We start from the raw sequence: 20,114 nt of genomic DNA, 5'->3' as shown, positions 1-20,114 counted from the left end.
TGGGTTCAAGTCCAGCTGCTGCAGAGCTGTTTTCCCATTTGTACAGACAAGCTGGACTTGGCGGCACTTGCCTGACATTTGAAATGGTGTTCTCTGCACCGTGGCTTGTGCACACAGGCAGAGTGCCAGCCCTCTGTACCGCTACCCCCTTGCACCCATCCTTCCCCTCTGCTACCACGTAAGTGGGGAACCCAGTTTAAACTTTGCCCTCAATACTGATCACTGCACCCAACCACACTATAAATAATTAAACGAATGTCTCTGTCTCTTCCAATGTCCTGATCAGTGTTGAATTTTGTTCCAATTAAAAACAAAATTCCAGACAGCTAATATTTAGCACTGGTCCTGACCTTAAGTCTTTTGGGTTCTTATCTAAAGCATGACTCTCTGGGGTCATTGGAGGCCAGTGGCTGACCACTTGGCCTTGACTTACCTCTGAGCCTCCCCTGATGAGGCCTGGGCAACCCTGTCACATGGGTGAGGACTTGTGTAATCAACCAACAGGGGACTGAGGCCCACTTGGTACTCCCTAGGGCCTCCTAAGAGAAAATCTGTGAGCCAAGGACAAGGAGAGATTTGTATCTCCTGGACAGCTTTCTCCTTATGTACTGAAAAATGAGGACTATATAACCAATTGTTTCTATCTGTACTTGGGCACCAGGAAACTCAGTCAAATATTAGTTCAGTTACAGTGAATGCATGGGACCTTAGAACTGGTTTATTTGTCTTCCATAGTTCCCTTCTGTTCTGTGCCTCCCAGAAGGGCATGATTTTTTTAAATATTTTACTATATGTGTAAGCTGCTTCAAACCTATTGCACAACAAGGTGAGGGTGTAACTCATGGAATGAAGCATCGGCAAGGTAAAATGCCCTCTGTTCCCCTCCATCAGCAAGTTCTATCTTTCCCCTTCTCTGCTGCCCACATACTTGCCCGGGCTCCCATGATCTCTCACGTGCATTTCTCTGACACCCCCTAACTGAGTCCTACCCACTTCCATTCTCATCCTCAGGCCTTTCTCCACAAAGTGATGTCCAAGTGTAAATCTAATCGTGTTTCATGATTATATGCCCCTACCGTAACAGTCAGGGCTCTGGCTTGCGAGCCACAGAAACTCACTCTGGTTTTCTTAGTCACAAACATACGGATGCAAAAGAACATAGTAATAAGGTGTTGCAAGATCTCCGGAATCAACCACAGTTGGAGCCCTGGGCCTGGACTGTCTTTTAGCATCAACAGTCAGGCCAGGATGCTGCTGTCACTGTGGTTGCCTTGAGAACCAACCCCCCCACCCCCAGGACCCCACCATCCCTGACAGGGGCACTACCACTGGGCCATGGATAAATTCTGCCATCCCAATGACTCCAGAATCAAAGATCTATGTGGGAGAGTCCAATCAGCCCAGCCTGGGTCTCTGCTTTTGCCTTGGCTACTCAGGACAGAGAACAGACCTGGCCCCTCTCTCCTCCACAGAGGCATACTCTCCCATTAATAGCATACAAAATAAGAAATTCCAACTAGGAAGGAGGCTTAGGAACTGGGCAGCCAAAATTGCAACAAATATCCACCGTCCTTGTTTTACATCTCCGTGATGTCACATCATACGTGGAATAAAATCCAGATTTTTCCCCAAGGCATAGGAGAGCCTGCCTTCCCTGACCCATACCTACCTCTCCAGTCATGCCTCTTGTTACCCACTCTCCCACCCCCTCCCCAGGCCTGGCTCTGGTCACAGTGGCCTTACAGGTCCTTGAACACGCCAAGCTCTGTCCTGCCTCAGGGTCTTTGTACATGATAGAGTCCTTTTGTCTGGAATGCCCTTCTCCTCCCTTTGCCCATGGCTGGCTCTTTCCTATCCTTCATTTGTCAGGTTAAATGGCATCTCCTCAGAGGCCTCTCCCGACCCACCTGTCTAAAGTAGGTCACTCCTTGATTGTCTGTTTCGTAACACTTATCGCAAGTTGAAATTACCACATTTATGTGTTTACTTGTTTTTTTGCCATTAAATAGACCTCAAATTGCATGCAGGCAGGGGCCTGCTGGCTTTGTTCTCTGCTGAATCCCTGGTGTGTGGGTGAAAGCCTCGCACAGGATAAGTCTGAATAACTTGCCTATAGGTGGAATGAGAGCATGCTTGGGGACATGAGGTTGAATGAGGAACAGGCCCTGCCCACAAGGGGCAACAAGTAGCCTGGCGGGCACAGACCCGTCACGGTGCGCAGCCTGCTGTGCTCTGACAGATGTGAGGGATGGGCTCGATGATGTCGGCCCCAGCCACAGGTAACCACCAGGTGCTGGCAGCTCCCTGGAGTTACCCCCAATCTAAGGTGGGAGAGTTGCAGAAGGCTCCCACCCAGGGCCGGCTTCGTGGGTGTGGGACCAGTGGGTCATACGGGGTTCCACATTCGGAAGGGCCCCGTGCCTGGGGTTCAGTATTCTGCAGTAGCTGTTTGAAATCCTTAATCACTGTATCTTTGAATCTGCATTTTGCAAGTGAGGCCTGCTGGGACAATGGGACGGGCCAGGGGACTTGGAGCCTTGGCTCATGCAGGATCCTGCCTCCCACAGCTTCCTCGCTCCCTGGGACACGTTCTCCACGACCCACTCTTACCCCGCTCAGATGCAGGGCTTGGCCAGCCTCCTTCCCATTGCTATCCAGTGACTGCTGCCTCCTTCTGACCCCAGAGAGGGCCTGGACGCAGACACGGGGAAGGTTGGGGTCCCGTGAGCCCATCCTGCCACGTCTCCTGGCAGAGCGTGGAGGCGGCCGTCCCCATCCCGGGCTGACAGCGCCATGTGCACTGTGCTGAGTGTGTGGGGTAACGTGGTGGGAGAAGCCTCTTGCCCATCTCCCCTCCCTCGTCAAGGAGCCGGGCACATGTCCCTGAATGGAGGTCGTTATATGCTGTGAGGTGGGGGGTGGGCATGCGGGAAGGGTGAATGTCTAGCTCAATTTCTGTGCTCCTAGTGGGGGCATAGTGTGTTGATCTGGTGCTGCAGGGAGAGGCAAACTGGCAGCCACTGGCCACACACACACACACACACACACACACACACATGCACATGAGCACCGAGTTTTGGGGCTCCTGGGTGACTGTGAGGGCCTGCATTCACCCCATGAATATCCCTCTGTCCGTGGGAACGTGACATTAAGTAGTAGCTAAAAAATACCATGCCAGTGCAGGAGAGAGACCACAGAAGAAAATCTGTTTATTTTAATATGTTTAGGGGCACTTCCCCTCCCCACTTTGTAAGCAAGGGGCTCAGCATTTTCATTTTGCACTGGGCCAGCAAATTATGTAGCCAATCGTGTCCTCATCCTTCCTTCCCCTTGGTAGCATCCCCTTCACTGCCCCTCCCCCACTTCGTAGCTCAGGAATAAGACAGCCGATAACAACAGCTTACATTTATTGAGCACCTACTATAAGCCAGGCACCATTTTAAGCCCTTATCTGTACTACCTTCTTCAATCCTCAAAACGATCCTATATTATGACTGTTTGTGAATGAGGAAACGGAGGCTTTGAATGGGAAGAGTACTAAATTGAGAGTCTAGAAGCCAGAGTATTAATTTTAACTCCACTATTGACCCTGCTGCGTGGCCTGGAACAAGCCTATAAACAAGGGGGAAAATTGCCTACCTTGCGGTATACTAACCTCATCCCATGAGAAAACAGGTGCGTGCCTGCCTTATAAACTGCATGAGAGGGACTCTCTTTATCATTATTTTAATTACCACCTAGTGGCTGCAGGTGGGCTGCTGAGACCCCTTGATAACATGGCCTTATTGTGGAGAGGAGCAAACTGGCTCCAGCCTGTGTTCAGTCTTGCCCTGTAGGCTTCAGCCCCCCACTGTGGCCTGGCTTCATCTCTGAGGGAAAATAAAGGTGGTAACAGAATTTGGGCGCCTGGGTGGCTCAGTTGGTTAAGCATCTGACTCTTGATGCTTTGGCTCAAGTTATGATCTCACAGTTTGTGGTTTCAAGCCCCACATCGGGCTCTGCAGTAACCGTGTGGAGCCTGCTTGGGATTCTCTCTCCCTCCCTCTCTCTCTGTCCCTCCCCCTGTTCTTCCTCTCTCTCTCTCTCTCACAAATAAACATTAAAAAACATTTTTTTTTTTAATGGTGGTGATAGAAGTGAGGGCAGAAGTAAAGAAGTTACTGGCAAATCAATGCTGTGTGTAGATGACTGGTTGTTGCTGGTTCCGTTCCTGTTTCAGGCAACCGGCCATTGGTGCTGAATTTTGGAAGTTGTACCTGACCTTCATTTCTTTTCAAATTTGACCAGTTCAAGAGACTTATCGAAGACTTTTGCTCCATAGCAGACTTTCTCATCATCTACATCGAAGAAGCACACGCATCAGGTAGAGAGAGACGCCCTGCCCTTACCTCTTCCTACCTTCTCTTTTCTCTCCTGCTTCCCCCAGGCCCTGTCTCAAGGTTGGGGATTGGGGAGGAAGAGGAGTGAGGGAAAGAGCCCCACTATTCACTGCATACCTGGCATCTTTCAGTCCCTGCTGGGTTTACCACCACTGTTAACTCCACCGCCTGTGCCTTCAACCGGGCACACAGAGCAGAAGACCTGGAGGGACAAGTCTCCCTGGCAGAGGACCCACGATTTTGAATGGATAAATAGGGAAATCAAGGGAGAGAAGCTAGTAGGAGGAATTTAGACCGGAATGACTGCCCTAGAGCTACTTGTGAAATCCAGCCTAAGACTCTTCCAAGCTCAAAGGGACACTGGTTCACCCCAGTCAATGGTTCCCAAGCTGTAGTGAGCCTCAAAAGCACCCAGAAGGCTTGTTAAAACAGACTGCTGGAGCCCACCCCAGAGTTTATCAGTTAGATCTGAGAATTTGAATTTCTGCCAAGCTCCCGGTGATGCTGAAGCTGCTGGTCTGGGGACCACACTTTGAGAACCACTGCTCCAGGCTAACTTTCATCTGGGGCAGGCATTCTTTCTTCAGCCCCTAACAGGTGGCCACACATCTTCATTACTTCACGTTTAATCTTGTTCCTTTCCTGGGCAGCTCTCTTCGGGAGAGCTCTCCCTGAAACTCCTAGAGCTCATGGTCTAAGCCCTTTGAACTTGACAGAATGGTCAGACACACTCCTATCTCCCGATTTTTGAGGGGGTTGGACCCATGAGTGTGGCCCAACTCTCAAACCCAAAGACTGAAGAAGGCAAGTGGGACGGGTGTCATTTACTCGCCCACCTCCCACACGATTTGTCGGTCCCCAGCCTCTGGCAGAGCCCATGTCGCAGAATCAGAGCTCAGCAAAAGTTGGATGAATGAGCGTGCTTAGGCCAGTATTAGCCTTGCTGGTTTATCCATGTGCTATCAAGTGTAGGCTGCTATTAATTATCAGCAAAGATGGCCCAGCAGCGCTTTCTCCAATATGCTCCCTGGATCCCTGAAGTCAGAGCTACTTGGGTTGCTTGTTAAAAATGGATATTCCAGGGGCGCCTGGGTGGCTCAGTCGGTTAAGCGTCCGACTTCGGCTCAGGTCACGATCTCGCCGTCCGTGAGTTCGAGCCCCGCGTCGGGCTCTGGGCTGACGGCTCAGAGCCTGGAGCCTGTTTCCGATTCTGTGTCTCCCTCTCTCTCTGCCCCTCCCCTGTTCATGCTCTCTCTCTGTCTCAAAAATAAATAAAAACGTTAAAAAAAAAAAAAATTAAAAAAAAAAAAAATGGATATTCCAGGGACACCTGGGCGGCTCAGTCGGTTAAAAGTCTCACTTCGGCTCAGGTCATGATCTCGCAGCTAGTGGGCTTGAGCCCTGCGTCGGGCTCTGTGCCGACAGCTCAGAGCCTGGAGTGTGCTTCGGATTCTGTGTCTCCCTCTCTCTCTGCCCCTCCCCAGCTCGTGCTCTGTCTCTCTCCCCCTCTCTCTCAAAAATAAATAAGCATTAGAAAAATTAAAAAAAAAAAAGGATATTCCAGGGCCCCCACCCAGGCCCATTGCATCCTGATTTATTGCACCCAAAGGTTTGAGAACTTCTTTCAACTTAATACTGTGTTCATTTCACTGGCGGCTTCTGTCCTCATTAAGGGTTTGGGGCAACCTAAAATATTAGCTAGCATAGGGGAATAGGTACACAAGAGATTCATTATACTGTTCACTCTACGTTTATGTACTTTAAAACTTTTCCATAACGCAATTGAAAAGCGTGTAGGTAACAGGAGATCAAATGCTAGCTCAGTCTGCCTCCGGGTCAAACACTCCTTTGGGAGAGCAGCAGCCAGGAGCTCCAGAGAGAGAATTTGGGCACCTTCAGGTGTCTGTGGTCTCCATGGCCGAGAGGAGACATTGACTTGATGTCATCACAGCCGGCAGCCGAAGCTCAGCCAAAGCTGATTTAACTGTCCTGGGGCAGCACTTAAACTTGAATGTGCGTGTCAATGACCTGGGGACCTCAGCTGGTTCTGGCTCAGCAGTGCCGCAGTGCAGCTCCCCAGGGGAGGTTGAGGCTGCTGGTGCAGGGACCACACTTGTAGTGACAAGGTCCTGGAGGATCCAGCTTTAATCTCTAAAGGAACAAGTTGTAAACCGTGACAAGAGGGGTGGATCATCACAGAAATGGTTTCTGGTCCTGGTATCTGTCCTGTTCCTCCTGGAGTCAGCCCCAATAGGTTTAACTTTTCCAGAACCTCAAAGCCTTTGAGGAAGGACTTCCTCACCCTGTTCTGACAGTTTTCTTGCCCCTGTGCTTTGCCACTGCTAGTTCAGGCATTTCTTCCTTCTCCCCATCTCTTTCCCCGGGGGTACTTGTTTCTGTCAACCAGACAGGAGGGAGTACGGCCTGAACCCCAAAATTAAAATGCACAGAGCCAGTATCCACCAATCCCACCAGGTCTGGGACCTGTGGCCCAAGTCAGCTGGCTTCCTTTTCCTCCCCACGCCACATGTTTGTCCGGGTAGATTACAGGGAGGCATGAGGCATGGTGGGAAGAACACGGACTTTGGAGCTCCAGACCTGAGTACGGCTCCTGGCTCCATCACGTGCTGGCCACGTGACCTTGGACAGCTTCCCTGCCGTGCCCACTTCTGCCACACTGAAACAGGATGGCAACACCAACCTCACACTCGCTTGACGACGTTTAATGAGAACCTGCTGTGTGCCAGCCCTGGGCTGGGCTCAGGGATATTGAGACAAACGACACACACAGTTCCTGCCTCTCAGGAACTCACAGTTAAAGCTGGGGAAGCAAGTCACTGCTCCTCTCTGGGCCTCCATGGTCTCAGCTTCAGGATGAGAACGAGAATCCCGCCTGACCTCCCGTGGATGGCTGTTGTGAAGCCCCAGCGAGCCAATTGTTGCACGAGACTGACTACCTACACGTGAGGCCAATGTAGGCCGGTGTTACCGTCATCTACAAAGTTTTGGTGTCTTGGGGCAGGTAATAATTACTTTACACTATGGCCAGGCACTTGTATCTTGGTGTGAATTTCTCCTGAGAGCTGGTTTTTCTTGGAGTAAGGTTCCTGAGCAGAGGACTCTGCTGATAGACTTAATCAACTTATATTACCCTGGGAAGCAGCTATTACTGTAAACACAGGCCACGTGGCTTCCAAAGGAACCCATGACCACATTACCCGGGTCCCAGGCTCCCCAGAAATGAGGCAAGTAGAAGGGCAAGGCCGGTAGCACTTTATGGTTGTTTTTTTCAAACTGTGGGCCCATTAACTAATGAGTACCACTTCCTGTAAGCAGGCAGAGGGGCACCTTGGCAAATGAGGCCAATTGAAAATCCCTTCCTGTTTAAAGTTAAGCAGTCAGGGGTGCCTGGGTGGCCCAGTCGGTTAGGTGTCCGACTTCAGCTCAGGTCATGATCTTGCGGTCCGTGAGTTCGAGCCCCGCATCGGGCTCTGTGCTGACAGCTCAGAGCCTGGAGCCTGTTTCGGATTCTGTGTCTCCCTCTCTCTCTGACCCTCCCCTGTTCATGCTCTGTCTCTTTCTGTCTCAAAAATAAATACATGTTAAAAAAAAATTTAAAAAAATAAAGTAAAGCAGTCAAAGTGGTTTGGGGCATCTCCAGAGCAAAGTAGCAGTATTCTGCAGGACAGAATAAAAACTGGGTTCTTTCCCACCTGTCTGTTATTTAGGGCACTCGGGCAAAATAAACCAGTATTTTTCAAGCAGCTTCTATGAAGGGATTTCCGTATAAGTTATCTCATACAAGCCATTGCACAGCCATCTGCAACATAGGTTCTATTAATCCCATAACAGATGGGGAAGCTGAGAATTTAAAGAGATTTCAGGGGTGCCTGGGAGGCTCAGTTGGTTGAGCATCCAACTTCGGCTCAGGTCGTGATCTCACGGCTTATGGGTTCGAGCCCTGCATTGGGCTGTGTGCTGACAGCACAGAGCCTGGAGCCTGCTTCGGATTCTGCTTCTCCCTCTTTCCCTGCCCCCTCACTTGCTCGTGCTCTGTCTGTCTCTCTCTCTGCAAAATAAATAAGCATTAAAAAATTTTTTTAAAGAGATTTCAAGATCCTGCCCGATATCATACAGCTGAGTGTGTCAGGGAAGGCTTCCTGGAGGACAGTTGAGTGGTTCTCAACTGAGGGTGGTTTTGTCCCCCAAGGGGTATTTGGCAATGTCTGGAGATGTTTTTGGTTGTCACAAATTGTCAGAGCGGTGCTGACACCTAGTGAGTAGAGGCCAAAGATGCTGCTCAACATCGGGGAACACTCAGGATGGCACCCCCCCCCCCACCAAATGTCAATAGTCCCAACGTTGAGAAGCACCATGGTAGAGGTGGCCCTCTTAATTTTTTTTTATGTTTATTTATTTTTGAAAGAGAGAGAGACAGAGACTGAGCGGTCTCAGGGGAGGGGCAGAGAGAGAGGGAGACACAGAATCCGAAGCAGGCTCCAGGCTCCGAGCTGTGTCAGCACAGAGCCGGATGTGGGGCTTGAACTCACAAGCTGTGAGATCATGACCTGAGCCGAAGTCAGACGCTTAACCGACTGGGCTGCCTAAATGCCCCAAGGTGAGCCTTAAAAGGACAGGTAGGATCTCAAATGTGGAAGAGATGGTAAGGAGACAGGGAAGAGAGGGGGCGGCATCATTTGAGGAGGATTCACTTCAGCTAGACGTGGGAGGACAGGGAGCCGTAACCGGAAGTACGCATGGAGAGAGATGGTCGGGATCATTACACGCTATGACAAGGAGCCGGTCCTGTAACTGGTTTGTAAGGAGAGAAACAAATCTGATTACATTTTGTGTTGGTAGCATTGCCAGAGATCTTTGGATGATGGGTTAGAGAGGAGCAAGATCAGGAGGGAGGCAGGGATACTTCTTAGGAGAAGTTGAAAGTAAGGTCATTGCCAGGCCAGCAGTTGTACTTGGCTGTCGGCTCACCCTGAGTGGCAGGCACCCTGGGGCTGTCCGGACAGCCCACCAGCAGCAGTGCCAGAAGTCATAGGAAAGAGAAGGTTCTGTTGCCCTCACACCGTGGGTGAAGGCGGCACCGTGATGAAGAGGGTGGAAGTGAGAGGCAGCTTGGGGGTTGTGGGTCAAGGGGTCCCAGGTGTTTCACCCACCTGGCTGGAGCAGAGGCTGGAGGAATGTAGGTGAGTCGGGCCAGGTCACTGGGGAGATCTATCCCGAGGATGACAGGGAGCCATGAAAAGCCACGGCCGGAGAATGCCATGGTCAGGTTTGCATTTTGGAAAGAACATTCTGGTGGAGAATAATTAGAAGAGGGAGATTGTCTAGATTCTGGATAGTAGTTCTCAGACTTCAGTGTGTGTGTTAGAATCATTTGGAAGGCTGTGAAAACACATTGGTGGGCCCCATTCCCGGTCAGTCTAGGATGCGGCCTGAGAATTAGCAATAAAGCCCCAGGTGAGGCCAGCACTGCTCGTCTGGACGGAATGCCTGCAGAGAACTACTGCTCTAGACCCTTGCCTCTCAGAATGTGGTCCAGGGACCAAGCAGCCTTGGCCTCCTAAGCACCAGCTAGACTCTCAGTGCCACCCTAGACAGACCGAATCAGGATGTTCCTTTAACAAGGCCCTCATGAGGATCAAATGCACATTCAAATTCGGGAAGCACTGGCCTATTGGACTCTCTCATGCTGAAGAGCTGAGGTCTGGGAGTCAGGATACCTAGGCTTTGTTTTTGGGTCAGTCAGTATCTCCCTATGTGATCTCATGCATTCACACATAATAGGACACTGGGCCAAATCATGGTCAAGGGCTCATCTGGGACCCTCCGTTAAAAAGGGGTGGGGATGGGGATGGGGGTATTTAATCTGCAGAAAATATGCGCCATGCCTGTGAGGCCCGCTGCCCATCCTTTCTTTTGCAGATGGCTGGGCTTTCAAGAACAACGTGAACATCAGGAATCATCGGAATCTCCAGGACCGCCTGCAGGCAGCCTGCTTGCTGCTGGACAGGAGCCCCCAGTGCCCTGTGGTGGTAGACACAATGAAGAACCAAAGCAGCCGGCTCTACGCAGCGCTGCCCGAGAGACTCTATGTGCTCCAGGCGGGCAGGATCCTCTACAAGGTGGTGCCCAGGGGCAAGGGGCCCAGGGCGGGTGAGGGCGGAAAGGGCTTCGTATCAGGCAGATCGGCATTCAAGTTGTTGCCCAGCCATTTACCGGCATGTGACCGGGGGCAAGTCCTTTCCTGTCTTGGAGTTTCCCTTTCCTCTTCTGCAAAATGGAGGTTCTGGCCCCCCACCTCACGGGAGGTGAAATAATGGGACTTTCCTGTCCCTAGTATTTGGACTGGAGCCGCAGCCTCCTGGCTGCCTTCTACACCCAGAAGACTGGCCCAGCCCTAGTTCAGTTTGAAGCTGAATGAGAGGATGTAGTTTCCATTTCCTAAACAATGCTGGGAGGACATTGACTTGCCCAAGGTCACACTGCGCAAGGCTCTGATTTCAGTTCTAAATCCTTTGAATGGGACAGGCCAGGAGTGGGAGGGTCTGAAGCTGCTAATCTCCGAGGCCGGCCTGAACCTGGTGGGGGTTGTAGGAGGGGGAAGAGAGCAAACCCTGTAGTTAAGAGCTGGAAATGCCAAAGCAGGGATTCAAGGCAGGAATTGAGTCCTGGCTTCCTTTCTGGTGATTGTGTCCCCATTAGGACTTCCAGCCTGGCCAGGGTGGGGGGTGTAAGAACAGCCTCTGACCACTCGGGCACTGTTGGCCTCCCCTGAGAGGGCGGAAACTGTTTTATAGCTGCCTTAGGGGTTTCAAGCCTTGGAGAGCACATGAAGCCCAACCATGTGGATGCTCCCCTGCCCACGTGTCAAGCTGGCCCTACTTACGCGGGTAAAATGAGCAACAATTTGCAGATGAATCCCCAGGGTGCCAAGGGCCACAGGACAAGAATTCAGGTCCTTCTTCCTTTCTCCTCCCCAGAGACATGGCTCTAAGATGGCACGATGGAGGCCAAGCAGGGTTAGGCCCCGTGCAAGGACTGGCAACACAAAAACGATTTGAAAATGGCCCACCCCTTACTTGGAGGTGCTCACAGTCTGGAGGATGAGGAGGACACACATAGAGTGCCCCAGTGTCCCAAGTGCTGTGACACTCCAGAGCAGGGATCAGCAAACCTTTTCTGCAAAGGGCCAGACTATAAATTATTTTTGACTTTGTGGACCAAATAATCCCGGCGACAACCATTCAGTCCTGCTGTCCGAGCACAAAAACTGCGTAGACGATATGTAAATGGAAGAGTGTGAGCATCAGGACACATTTGGCTCTCAGACTGTAAATTTCCTGACCCCTGAGGAAGAGAGGTAGGCTCTTTAGAGGTGGTGACAGTTGCTTGAGGCTTAAAGGCCAGGAAGCCAGCCACATGAGCACGGTGAGTGAAAATCATGGCAAATATAGGGAAGAAGGTGAGCAAAGGCACTGAGGCATGTTAGGGCAGGGTGCGAATGGAGAGTTGGGGCATTTAGGTGACTGGGGCTCCTTCCGGGCCAAGGAGTCCAGCCTACCTCTTAGGGCGGAGGAGAGCCACTGGGAGTTTCGAGCAGGAGACAGGCATGACTAGATCTGTATTTTAGAAAGATCACTGGCTATAGGGTGAGGCATTGACTGGAGGGGGCAGGGACTGAGGACTGGGGATAGTCAGGAGGTGGGATGGCTGCCCAAGTAGGGAACGAAGAGGGCTGAACTAGGGCATGGGGATTGGAGAGGCAGAGGTGGTTCTGATGGATAGAGAAGATAACGCCTATCTAAAGGTCGAATTATGGAAGAACAGCTTATTTGTAGAGACCCCTTTCTCCTTTGAAACTATTCACTTTACCCCCTCTGGTTCTCCTCAGACTTCTCTGTCCAGTCTGCCCATTAGATGTGAGTGCCATTTCACACTCTCCCCCTGGGTGATCCCATCCGCTTTATGGTTGCATCTGCCATTGTCTACACCATCCTGACAACTCCCATGTAGCTATCACCAGCCCAGTTCTCTCAGCTAAGCTCCAGACCTGCTAATTCCTGCAAGTCGGAAATCTGGGAATGCTGATTTTTCTCTCTTACAGGGTAAACCTGGCCCTTGGAACTATCATCCAGAGGAAGTTCGCGCTGTTCTGGAAAAGCTCCACAGTTAGTCTGGGCAGATCCCCCAGCCCTAGGTGATCAGCAGGAGGGCTCCTCAAGTCCTGGCTCTCCCCCCAGCCCATGTGGCTTTTACCTCTTGACCTGTATCCCCAGCTGAACTACCAGCTCAGAGCTCTCTGATCTAGCCGAACAACTGTAGTCAGAAAACGAAGCAGCAAGTGAGCTGAATGTTAAAGACTGTACAGAATGTCAATGCTGCCCCCACGCAGAGACCACATTCATTGCACGTGGTCCCCATCTCCAGCCACTCTGATACCAAGTGGTGACATACGGCAGTCCTCACGTCAGGTAGATTCATTCCACCAAATTTGCCATTTCTGGAACTGATCGTCTAAGATGCTAAATTGGTTTTTAGAACCAAGCATGGGGAGAACTCCTGTTGTGGAGAGAGAGATGAGGAATTGAAAGCTGTCGTTCTTTGATGCGGAAGCTCGTATTTGAAACTGTTTCTCTGGTTTCTTTGCAAGTCTCCTAAGGGTCATTTGTGTTACATTACATCAGACTCATGGATAACCATTGGTATTGATCTGTTTTAACTCTGCTTCTTTTCACGTTTGTCTATGACGGCCACAGTGCAAAGTGAACACAGCTGTGACTTGACTTGAACGAAAATGTTTTAAGATGCAGTAAAGCTAATACAGAATGATTAAAACACCTCAGGCTATTTGGGATGGCTTCGGTGTGATCTTTACATTTCCTTTTCCAATTTGTGTCAGCCTGTTTCAGCTTTATAGCCCAGTGTGATCTGATCAGCAAAAATACCATACGCTGGAGGTGCCTCATTTGGTCCAGGGGCCGTTGCCTTTAAAGAAAAAAAAAACATTTTGATTCACATTGGAATCAAGCTACCTTCACAACATGACATAAAAGAATGGACTTGGGAGACATTTCTCCTTTTCTTTTTTAATTTTTTTAAATGTTTTATTTATTTTTGAGGGAGAGAGAGAGACAGAGTATGAGCAGGGGAGGGGCAGAGAGAGAGGGAGACACAGAACCTGAAGCAGGCTCCAGGCTTCCAGCTGTCAGCACAGAGCCTGAAGCGGGGCTCGAACCCACAAGCAGCGAGATCATGACCGGACCTGAAGTCGGACACCCAACTGACTGAGCCACCCAGGTGCCCCGGGAGACATTTTTCTAACATGAAAACATTCTCTTTGGCTCTGCCTTAGTTGCCACAATGTTAATACTATTAACGTTGCTATTTTATTTTTTTAAAAAAGTTCTCTCTAATCATCTACCAGGTACCCACTTTCAGATATGTTAACTCATCTAATCTTCATATATTTCAAAGAGGAAATTATTATCCCCATTTTCTAGATGAGGAACTCAAGGCTCAGAGTTAAGTAACTTGTGAAAGGTCTCAGAACTAGTAAGTAACCCACAGAGATTCAAACCCCACCTCTAAGTTCAAGCCAGAGTCCTGGCCCTGTTCCCTGCTAGCTGTGGGACTTTGGCTAAGCTGCCTTGGTATCTTGAACTATAAAATGGGATATCAACAGCGCCTGCTGCATACACGATTCATGAGTAAAGCACTCAGAAAATGCTACTCTTGGAAAGAGTAAAGCACTGTACCTGCCTTGGAGAAAATGCCATGGATGTGTTGGCCATTATTATTTCACAACTGCCTCCTTGGGCCCCCTTTTTAGGGAGTGGGGGATGGAGGGAAGGCAGGACAGTAGGGACACTGGATAAAAATTCTTCACCCTGCCAAAGCAATGCTGGCATGAGTTTGTGAGGTTAGACAGAGAATGAGTAGCTGGGAAAATGGCGGGGCTAACGCACAGCCGAGCACTGTCCTTCCTAAGTACCAAGTTCCACAAAAGGAGACAGCGGCTAAGGCCATGCTCCTCTGAACCACTTCCCAGATGGTCCCCCGATTCATGCCTCTAAATGCACAGAAAGCTCCCAGTTTTCAGTGAACAATAGTGGCTGGAACTGAGGAGGTTTTAGAATGTTAAAATAGACCCCAAGCGTGCCAATTGAATTCTCTTCAGTTTAATGCTTCAGACATTGAGCACTGAGTCTTTTCTGGGTGCTAAGAAATGCATAGATGGACAAGGTCCAGCTATATTGTTCTCCAGCAGCTTAACCTCGTGGGGGACTAGGCATACATGGCAATGACCATAACTCAAAGCAAATACGATGGGGACAGCTGAGATAAGACTAACTGATCAGGGGCACCTGGGTGGCTCAGTCGGGTTGAGCGTCTGACTTTGGCTCAGGTCATGATCTCACCGTTCGTGGGTTTGAGCCCCGTGTTGGGCTCTGTGCTGACAGCTCAGAGCCTGGAGCCTGCTTCGGATTCTGTGTCTCCCTCTCTCTCTGCCCCTCCCCTGCTTGCACTCTATCTCTGTTCCTTTCTTGAAAAAATAAATAAACTTAAAAAAAAAAAAAAAAAAAAGACTAACTGATCTGGGAGTATAGAGGAGAGAGCAATCCCTCGGAGCTAGGTGGGTCTGGGAAAGCCTGTCATAGGTGGGGGCATTTGGGCTTGGTCCTCAAGGAGGCCCAGGCCTTCCGGAACAGAAACCTGGAGAACACGGAAAGGGAAGAGGGTGTTAAAGCAGAGAAACCTACATGGCAAAGATGGAAAAAAGACCAAGTGCAGGGGACTCAAGAGGTTTGGACTCAACTCTAATTCTGCTGAATTGGCCACAGACTATTTCATTTCTGGTAAGCTCAGCCATGAATTTAAGAATGTATGTTAATACATTTCATCCAGCATAGTTAGGGGTTCAACTGAGGAAGGATTCAGGATACCTATTTTGCCATATAGATTACATCATTGAAAGTCTCAAGTCGGGGGCGCTTGGGTGGCTCAGTCGGTTGAGTGTCTAACTCTTGATTTCAGCTCAGGTCAGGATTCCAGGGTAGTGGGCTCAAACCCCACGTGGGGCTCCACACTCAATGTGGAGCCTGCTTGGGGTCCTCTCTCTCCCTCTGCCCCTCCCCCCTTGCTTTCTCTAGAAAAAAAAAAAAAAGTCTCAAGTAGGTTTTTCAAGAAAAGCACATGGGTCTTGTATTCCCTGAATGAAGTCTTACATATTTGCAGCCTCCAGTCTATTGTCTGTAAGCCTGCAGGATACCTGGCTGGGTTTTAGACTCTTGTGTTTCAGTCTCTTTACCTCAGAGATTTGCAGATATAGCTTCACTGTTGTCTACAAGTCCTGAGAAGAAAAGTCTGAGGCCAGCCTGATTACTCCTAGCATTTCCTGAATTGCTTTTATTCTGCCCCAAACCTGTCGGATTCTTTCTTTTTTTTATTTAAAAAAAAATTTTTTTTTTTTAACATTTATTTATTTTTGAGACAGAGAGAGACAGAGCATGAACGGGGGAGGGTCAGAGAGAGAGGGAGACACAGAATCTGAAACGGGCTCCAGGCTCTGAGCAGTCAGCACAGAGCCCGATGCGGGGCTCGAACTCACGTACCGCGAGATCGTGACCTGAGCCGAAGTCTGACGCTTAACCGACTGAGCCACCCAGGCGCCCCGGATTCTTTCTTTATACTTGAGGTTCAGTAACTTCACCAAGACATAGTCCAGTGGTGATTGTTCTAGTATCGAAATGTCCTGTAATACCGCTATAGTATGAATGGTTGTGTCCCCCCACCCCTGCCAGATTCATATGCTAAACCCAAAAGCCCAGCGTGATAGTATCAGGGCAGTCCTGGGAGGAATGCTGAATGAATCATCCTTCGGGAGGGACCCCTTTGGGATGAGATTAGCGTGTTTATAAAAGAGGCCCCAGAGAGCTAGCTTGTCTCCTTCCACCATGTGAGGACACAAGAAGTCTGCAACCCCAGAAGAGGGCCCTCACCTGACCTTGCTGGCACCCCGATCTCAGACTTCTGGACTCGGGAACTGTAAGAAATAAATTTCTGTTGTCTATAAGCCACCCAGCGTATGGCATTCTTGTTATGTTAGTCTAAACAACTAAGGCACATATAACATCCTCTTCTGGTCTTAAGCTTTAATTCTTCTTCTTTTTTTTTTTTTTTTTTTTTTTTTTTTTTTAATTTCAAGGACATTCTCTTCAGTTGCCTGGAACATCTTTTCTGTTGTATTTTGTCCTACTCTCTTAGGAACTATAATTAGGTAGGCTGTATCCCTGTTCTTCCATAGCTATTCTCTGTAACTATTTTTTAAATCTGTGTTCTATTTCATTCCGTGATTTTTCTCAATCTCTCTCCTCTGACCCGGATTCTTCCTAAACTGGGTTTATTATTGAGCCAGATAAAGTTTGTTGGTTCTCACCCATTCCCATCTGCCCACCCTCTCCTCTGGATTTCAGGGACCTGGAAGCCTGAAGACTGACTGTGTTCTGCTTAGGTTCTGCCACTGGGAAGCGCTGGTGGGAGATTAGAAGGTGGGTAGAAGGGAGAAGCCATTTTTCCCATATCTGGCTATAGGGATGGAAGGGGACCGTGCACTGTGGCTGTCTTATCACCACGGCAGCGGGTGGCTTCTGTTCAGAGACAGTGATGGTGCCTCTGCTGGTCAATAGTGAGTGTGGCTCATGGGTGCCAACGTTGGGTTACATTCCTACCTCCTGTTTGTTTTCCCAGCCTCTTCAACATTTTGTAACAAATTCCCTGCACTATTTCCCTCTCCGCTTTAAATACGTATCCGGGGTGATTGTAGGGTCCTAACTGAATGCTGACTGTTGCAACTACCATCATCATCCCTTTGTTTCTTATGTGGCTTTACCTCTGAAATGGTTTTTTCTCTTCCATTTCTTTTATTAGCTCTGGCAGCTCACTGTTCATCTTCCGTGCCTTATAATTTTTTCTTTAAATCCTTGTATCTCTTCTTTGAGCTCTTTTTGTCTTCCATGGGCCTCAGTTCTTGTGTTCTTTAATTTCTCTTGCAACATGTGTTGTATAGCCACTTTATTTTTGTTTTTTTCCTCCATAATTTTTTCTTTAAATCCTTGTATCTCTTCTTTGAGCTCTTTTTGTCTTCCATGGGCCTCAGTTCTTGTGTTCTTTAATTTCTCTTGCAACATGTGTTGTATAGCCGCTTTATTTTTGTTTTTTTCCTCCAATGTCTTAGTTTCTAGTCATCATTCTCTACAGTATGGTGGTTCTCAAGCTTCGGCCTGCATTAAAATTCCCTGGAGGGCTTGTTAAAATAGATTCATGGGTCTCACCCCCCAGTATTTCTGATTCAACAGATCTGGGGGGGGGGAGGGGGGGCTAGGAAATCTGCGTTTCTAACAAGTTCTCAGATGGAGGCTGACGCTGCTGTTTCAGGGACCACAGTTTGAGGAGCATTGAGATACTGGATGTTGTCGGTGATCCACCCTGGTCCCTCTCACCAAGCCAGTGCACCCATCTGCCAGCTGCCGTATTGGTTCCTCACAGATGCCCTTTCTCCTGACAAGTGCCCTCAAGTGACAGGAGCTGTGTTACCCAAAATTCCTGAGGTGGCCCATGATTGATGCATTTGAAGCACAAAGTCCTAGTCCTTTGCCTCATGGTGGGGAGTATACCTCTCTGGTGCCACTCATGGTCCAGAGCTCCCTATGGGATCAGGCTGGGGCTTCAGCTGAAGCCAGATCTTGGATTAGCTTTCCCCTCCTGGTATATCCTGCTTCCTGACAGCACTCATTCAGTAAATCGCTCCTGCAAGAATCTCTGTTTTGGGCTCTGTTTCTAGAGAACCTGACCTAAAGCAGTACCCTTCTGGGTCTTTTCTGATTACTCTTCTTTAATGGGGCATGTTATTTGCTGGAACAGAGTGTAGAAGGATGGAGTAAGCTGGGGCTATCTGCAACTTTCATTTAGGTTAGCGGTCTTAACAGCAATTGCACTACTAGGTATTTATCCAAGGGATACAGGTGTGCTGTTTCAAAGGGGCACATGCACCCCAATGTTTATAGCAGCACTATCAACAACAGCCAAAGTATGGAAAGAGCCCAAATGTCCATCGATGGATGAATGGATAAAGAAAATGTGGTATACACATATACAGTGGAGTATTACTCGGCTATCAAAAAGAAGGAAATCTTGCCATTTGCAACTACGGGGATGGAACTGGAGGGTATTATGCTAAGCGAAATTAGAGAAAGACAAGTATCACATGACTTCACTCATATGAGGAATTTAAGATACAAAACAGATGAACATAAGGGAAGGGAAGCAAAAATAATATAAAAATAGGGAGGGGGACAAAACATAAGGCACTCTTAAATATAGAGAACAAACAGAGGGTTGCTGGAGGGTGGTTGGAGGGGGGATGGTCTCAATGGGTAAGAGGCATTTATAGAACCTATTCCTGAAATCACTGCTGCACCATATGCTAACTAACTTGGACGTAAATTAAACAATAAATTCAAATTAAAAAATGGATTAGCAGTCTTAGATATCCTCTTATTAAGTTTACTACCTCCTTTGCAACAGTGCTCCTAGAAATCCCCTCAGTCACACTCTCTGCTTTAACTGTCTTCTCACCACCTCGTATGCACTGAATTCATATGTTGTAGCTCTAACCCCCAGGGTGACTCTATTTGGAGACAGGGCCTAGAGGTGGTAATTAAGATTAAATGAGGGGAGCCTGGGTGGCTCAGTTGGTTGAGTGTCCGACTTCGGCTTAGGTCATGATATCACGGCTCAGGAGTTCGAGCTCCGCATCAGGCTCTGTGCTGACAGCTCAGAGCCTGGAGCCTGCTTCAGATTCTGTGTCTCCCTCTCTCTCTGTCCCTCCCTTGCTCATGCTCTGTCTCTGTTTCTCAAAAATAAACATTAAAAAAAATTAGTAATGTTAAATGAGGTCAGGCAAGGGCAATGATACAATAGGATCAGTGTCCTTTTAAGAACAGACACCAGAGAGCTCGCTTTCCCGCTGTGGACAGAGAAGAGGTCATGTGAGCACATAGGAAGATGGTGGCCGTGTACAAGCCGGGAAGAGAGGTCTCACCAGAAACCAACGGTGCTGGCACTCTGAGCTTGGCCTTTCAGTCTCCAGAAGTGTGAGAAAATAAATGTCTGTTTAAGCCCCCAGCCTGCTGGATTTTCTCACGGCAGCCCGCCTTCACCATGCTTCCTCCAGCACCTCCTCTGCTGTGTCCTGCCTGTCTCTCCTTCAGTTCCATCTCCGCTGCCATTTGGAGTTTATTAACCTTAGCCCTCTGGGGACATTCCCCCTCCTCTGAAGCTACCTGAGGGCTGAGATGGCTTGAGTCTAATAAAAAAAAAAAAAAAAATGTTGAATAAGCATTTTACGTCTGTGACATGTTCAAGAAAACTCTCTAGTTCCGGTAAAGCATGGCTGTTCTCAGCTTCCTTTTCACCAAAATCCCGATTTCACCGTATGTAGTGAAAATCCTTTCCAGTTAGAGGTTGCAATTATTTCCTTGAAGATGAAATTCTTTTTTTTTTCTTTTTATAATTCTTCTGTTGTGAATATGTGTTTTGAAAAAGGAGACAGAGTAAAAATCTCTTTCTGCCACCATCTTTAACCAGAAGTATCCATCCTATATTTATAAATGATTTATATCCCATTATAAAGTATATTTGAGGTCTATATATTTGCTT

The 20,114-nt window shown here is 48.7% G+C and overlaps 2 protein-coding genes across 6 annotated transcripts in view; one reads left to right on the top strand and one right to left on the bottom strand.

Moving 5' to 3' along the window:
• DIO1 (iodothyronine deiodinase 1) overlaps positions 1-13,249 on the top strand; it is a 41,758-nt gene extending 28,509 nt beyond the window's left edge. For 4 of the 5 annotated variants that reach the window (XM_060626862.3, XM_060626861.2, XM_078451897.1 and 1 more), the window contains 3 exons: positions 4,220-4,363; positions 10,320-10,519; positions 12,502-13,249. In XM_060626862.3, the coding sequence (XP_060482845.1) occupies positions 4,220-4,363; positions 10,320-10,519; positions 12,502-12,570 (413 nt within the window). In that variant the 3' untranslated portion in view covers positions 12,571-13,249. The remainder of the gene's footprint in view (positions 1-4,219; positions 4,364-10,319; positions 10,520-12,501) is intronic. The other variant, XM_060626864.2, reaches the window with a different exon arrangement.
• Positions 13,250-15,006: 1,757 nt separating this feature from the next.
• The window catches only part of IFT25 (intraflagellar transport 25), a 42,822-nt gene continuing 37,714 nt past the window's right edge, over positions 15,007-20,114 (bottom strand). Inside the window, exon 8 of the mRNA XM_078451893.2 lies at positions 15,007-15,110. Within this exon, the coding sequence (XP_078308019.1) occupies positions 15,027-15,110 (84 nt within the window). The 3' untranslated portion in view covers positions 15,007-15,026. The remainder of the gene's footprint in view (positions 15,111-20,114) is intronic.

This window comes from Panthera onca, chromosome C1 (assembly GCF_046562875.1).
Source record: "Panthera onca isolate mPanOnc1 chromosome C1, mPanOnc1 haplotype 2, whole genome shotgun sequence".
Taxonomy (NCBI): domain Eukaryota; kingdom Metazoa; phylum Chordata; class Mammalia; order Carnivora; family Felidae; genus Panthera; species Panthera onca.
The sequence above is the reverse complement of the archived record's forward strand: the minus strand, read 5'-3'. Positions and strand labels throughout refer to the sequence as shown.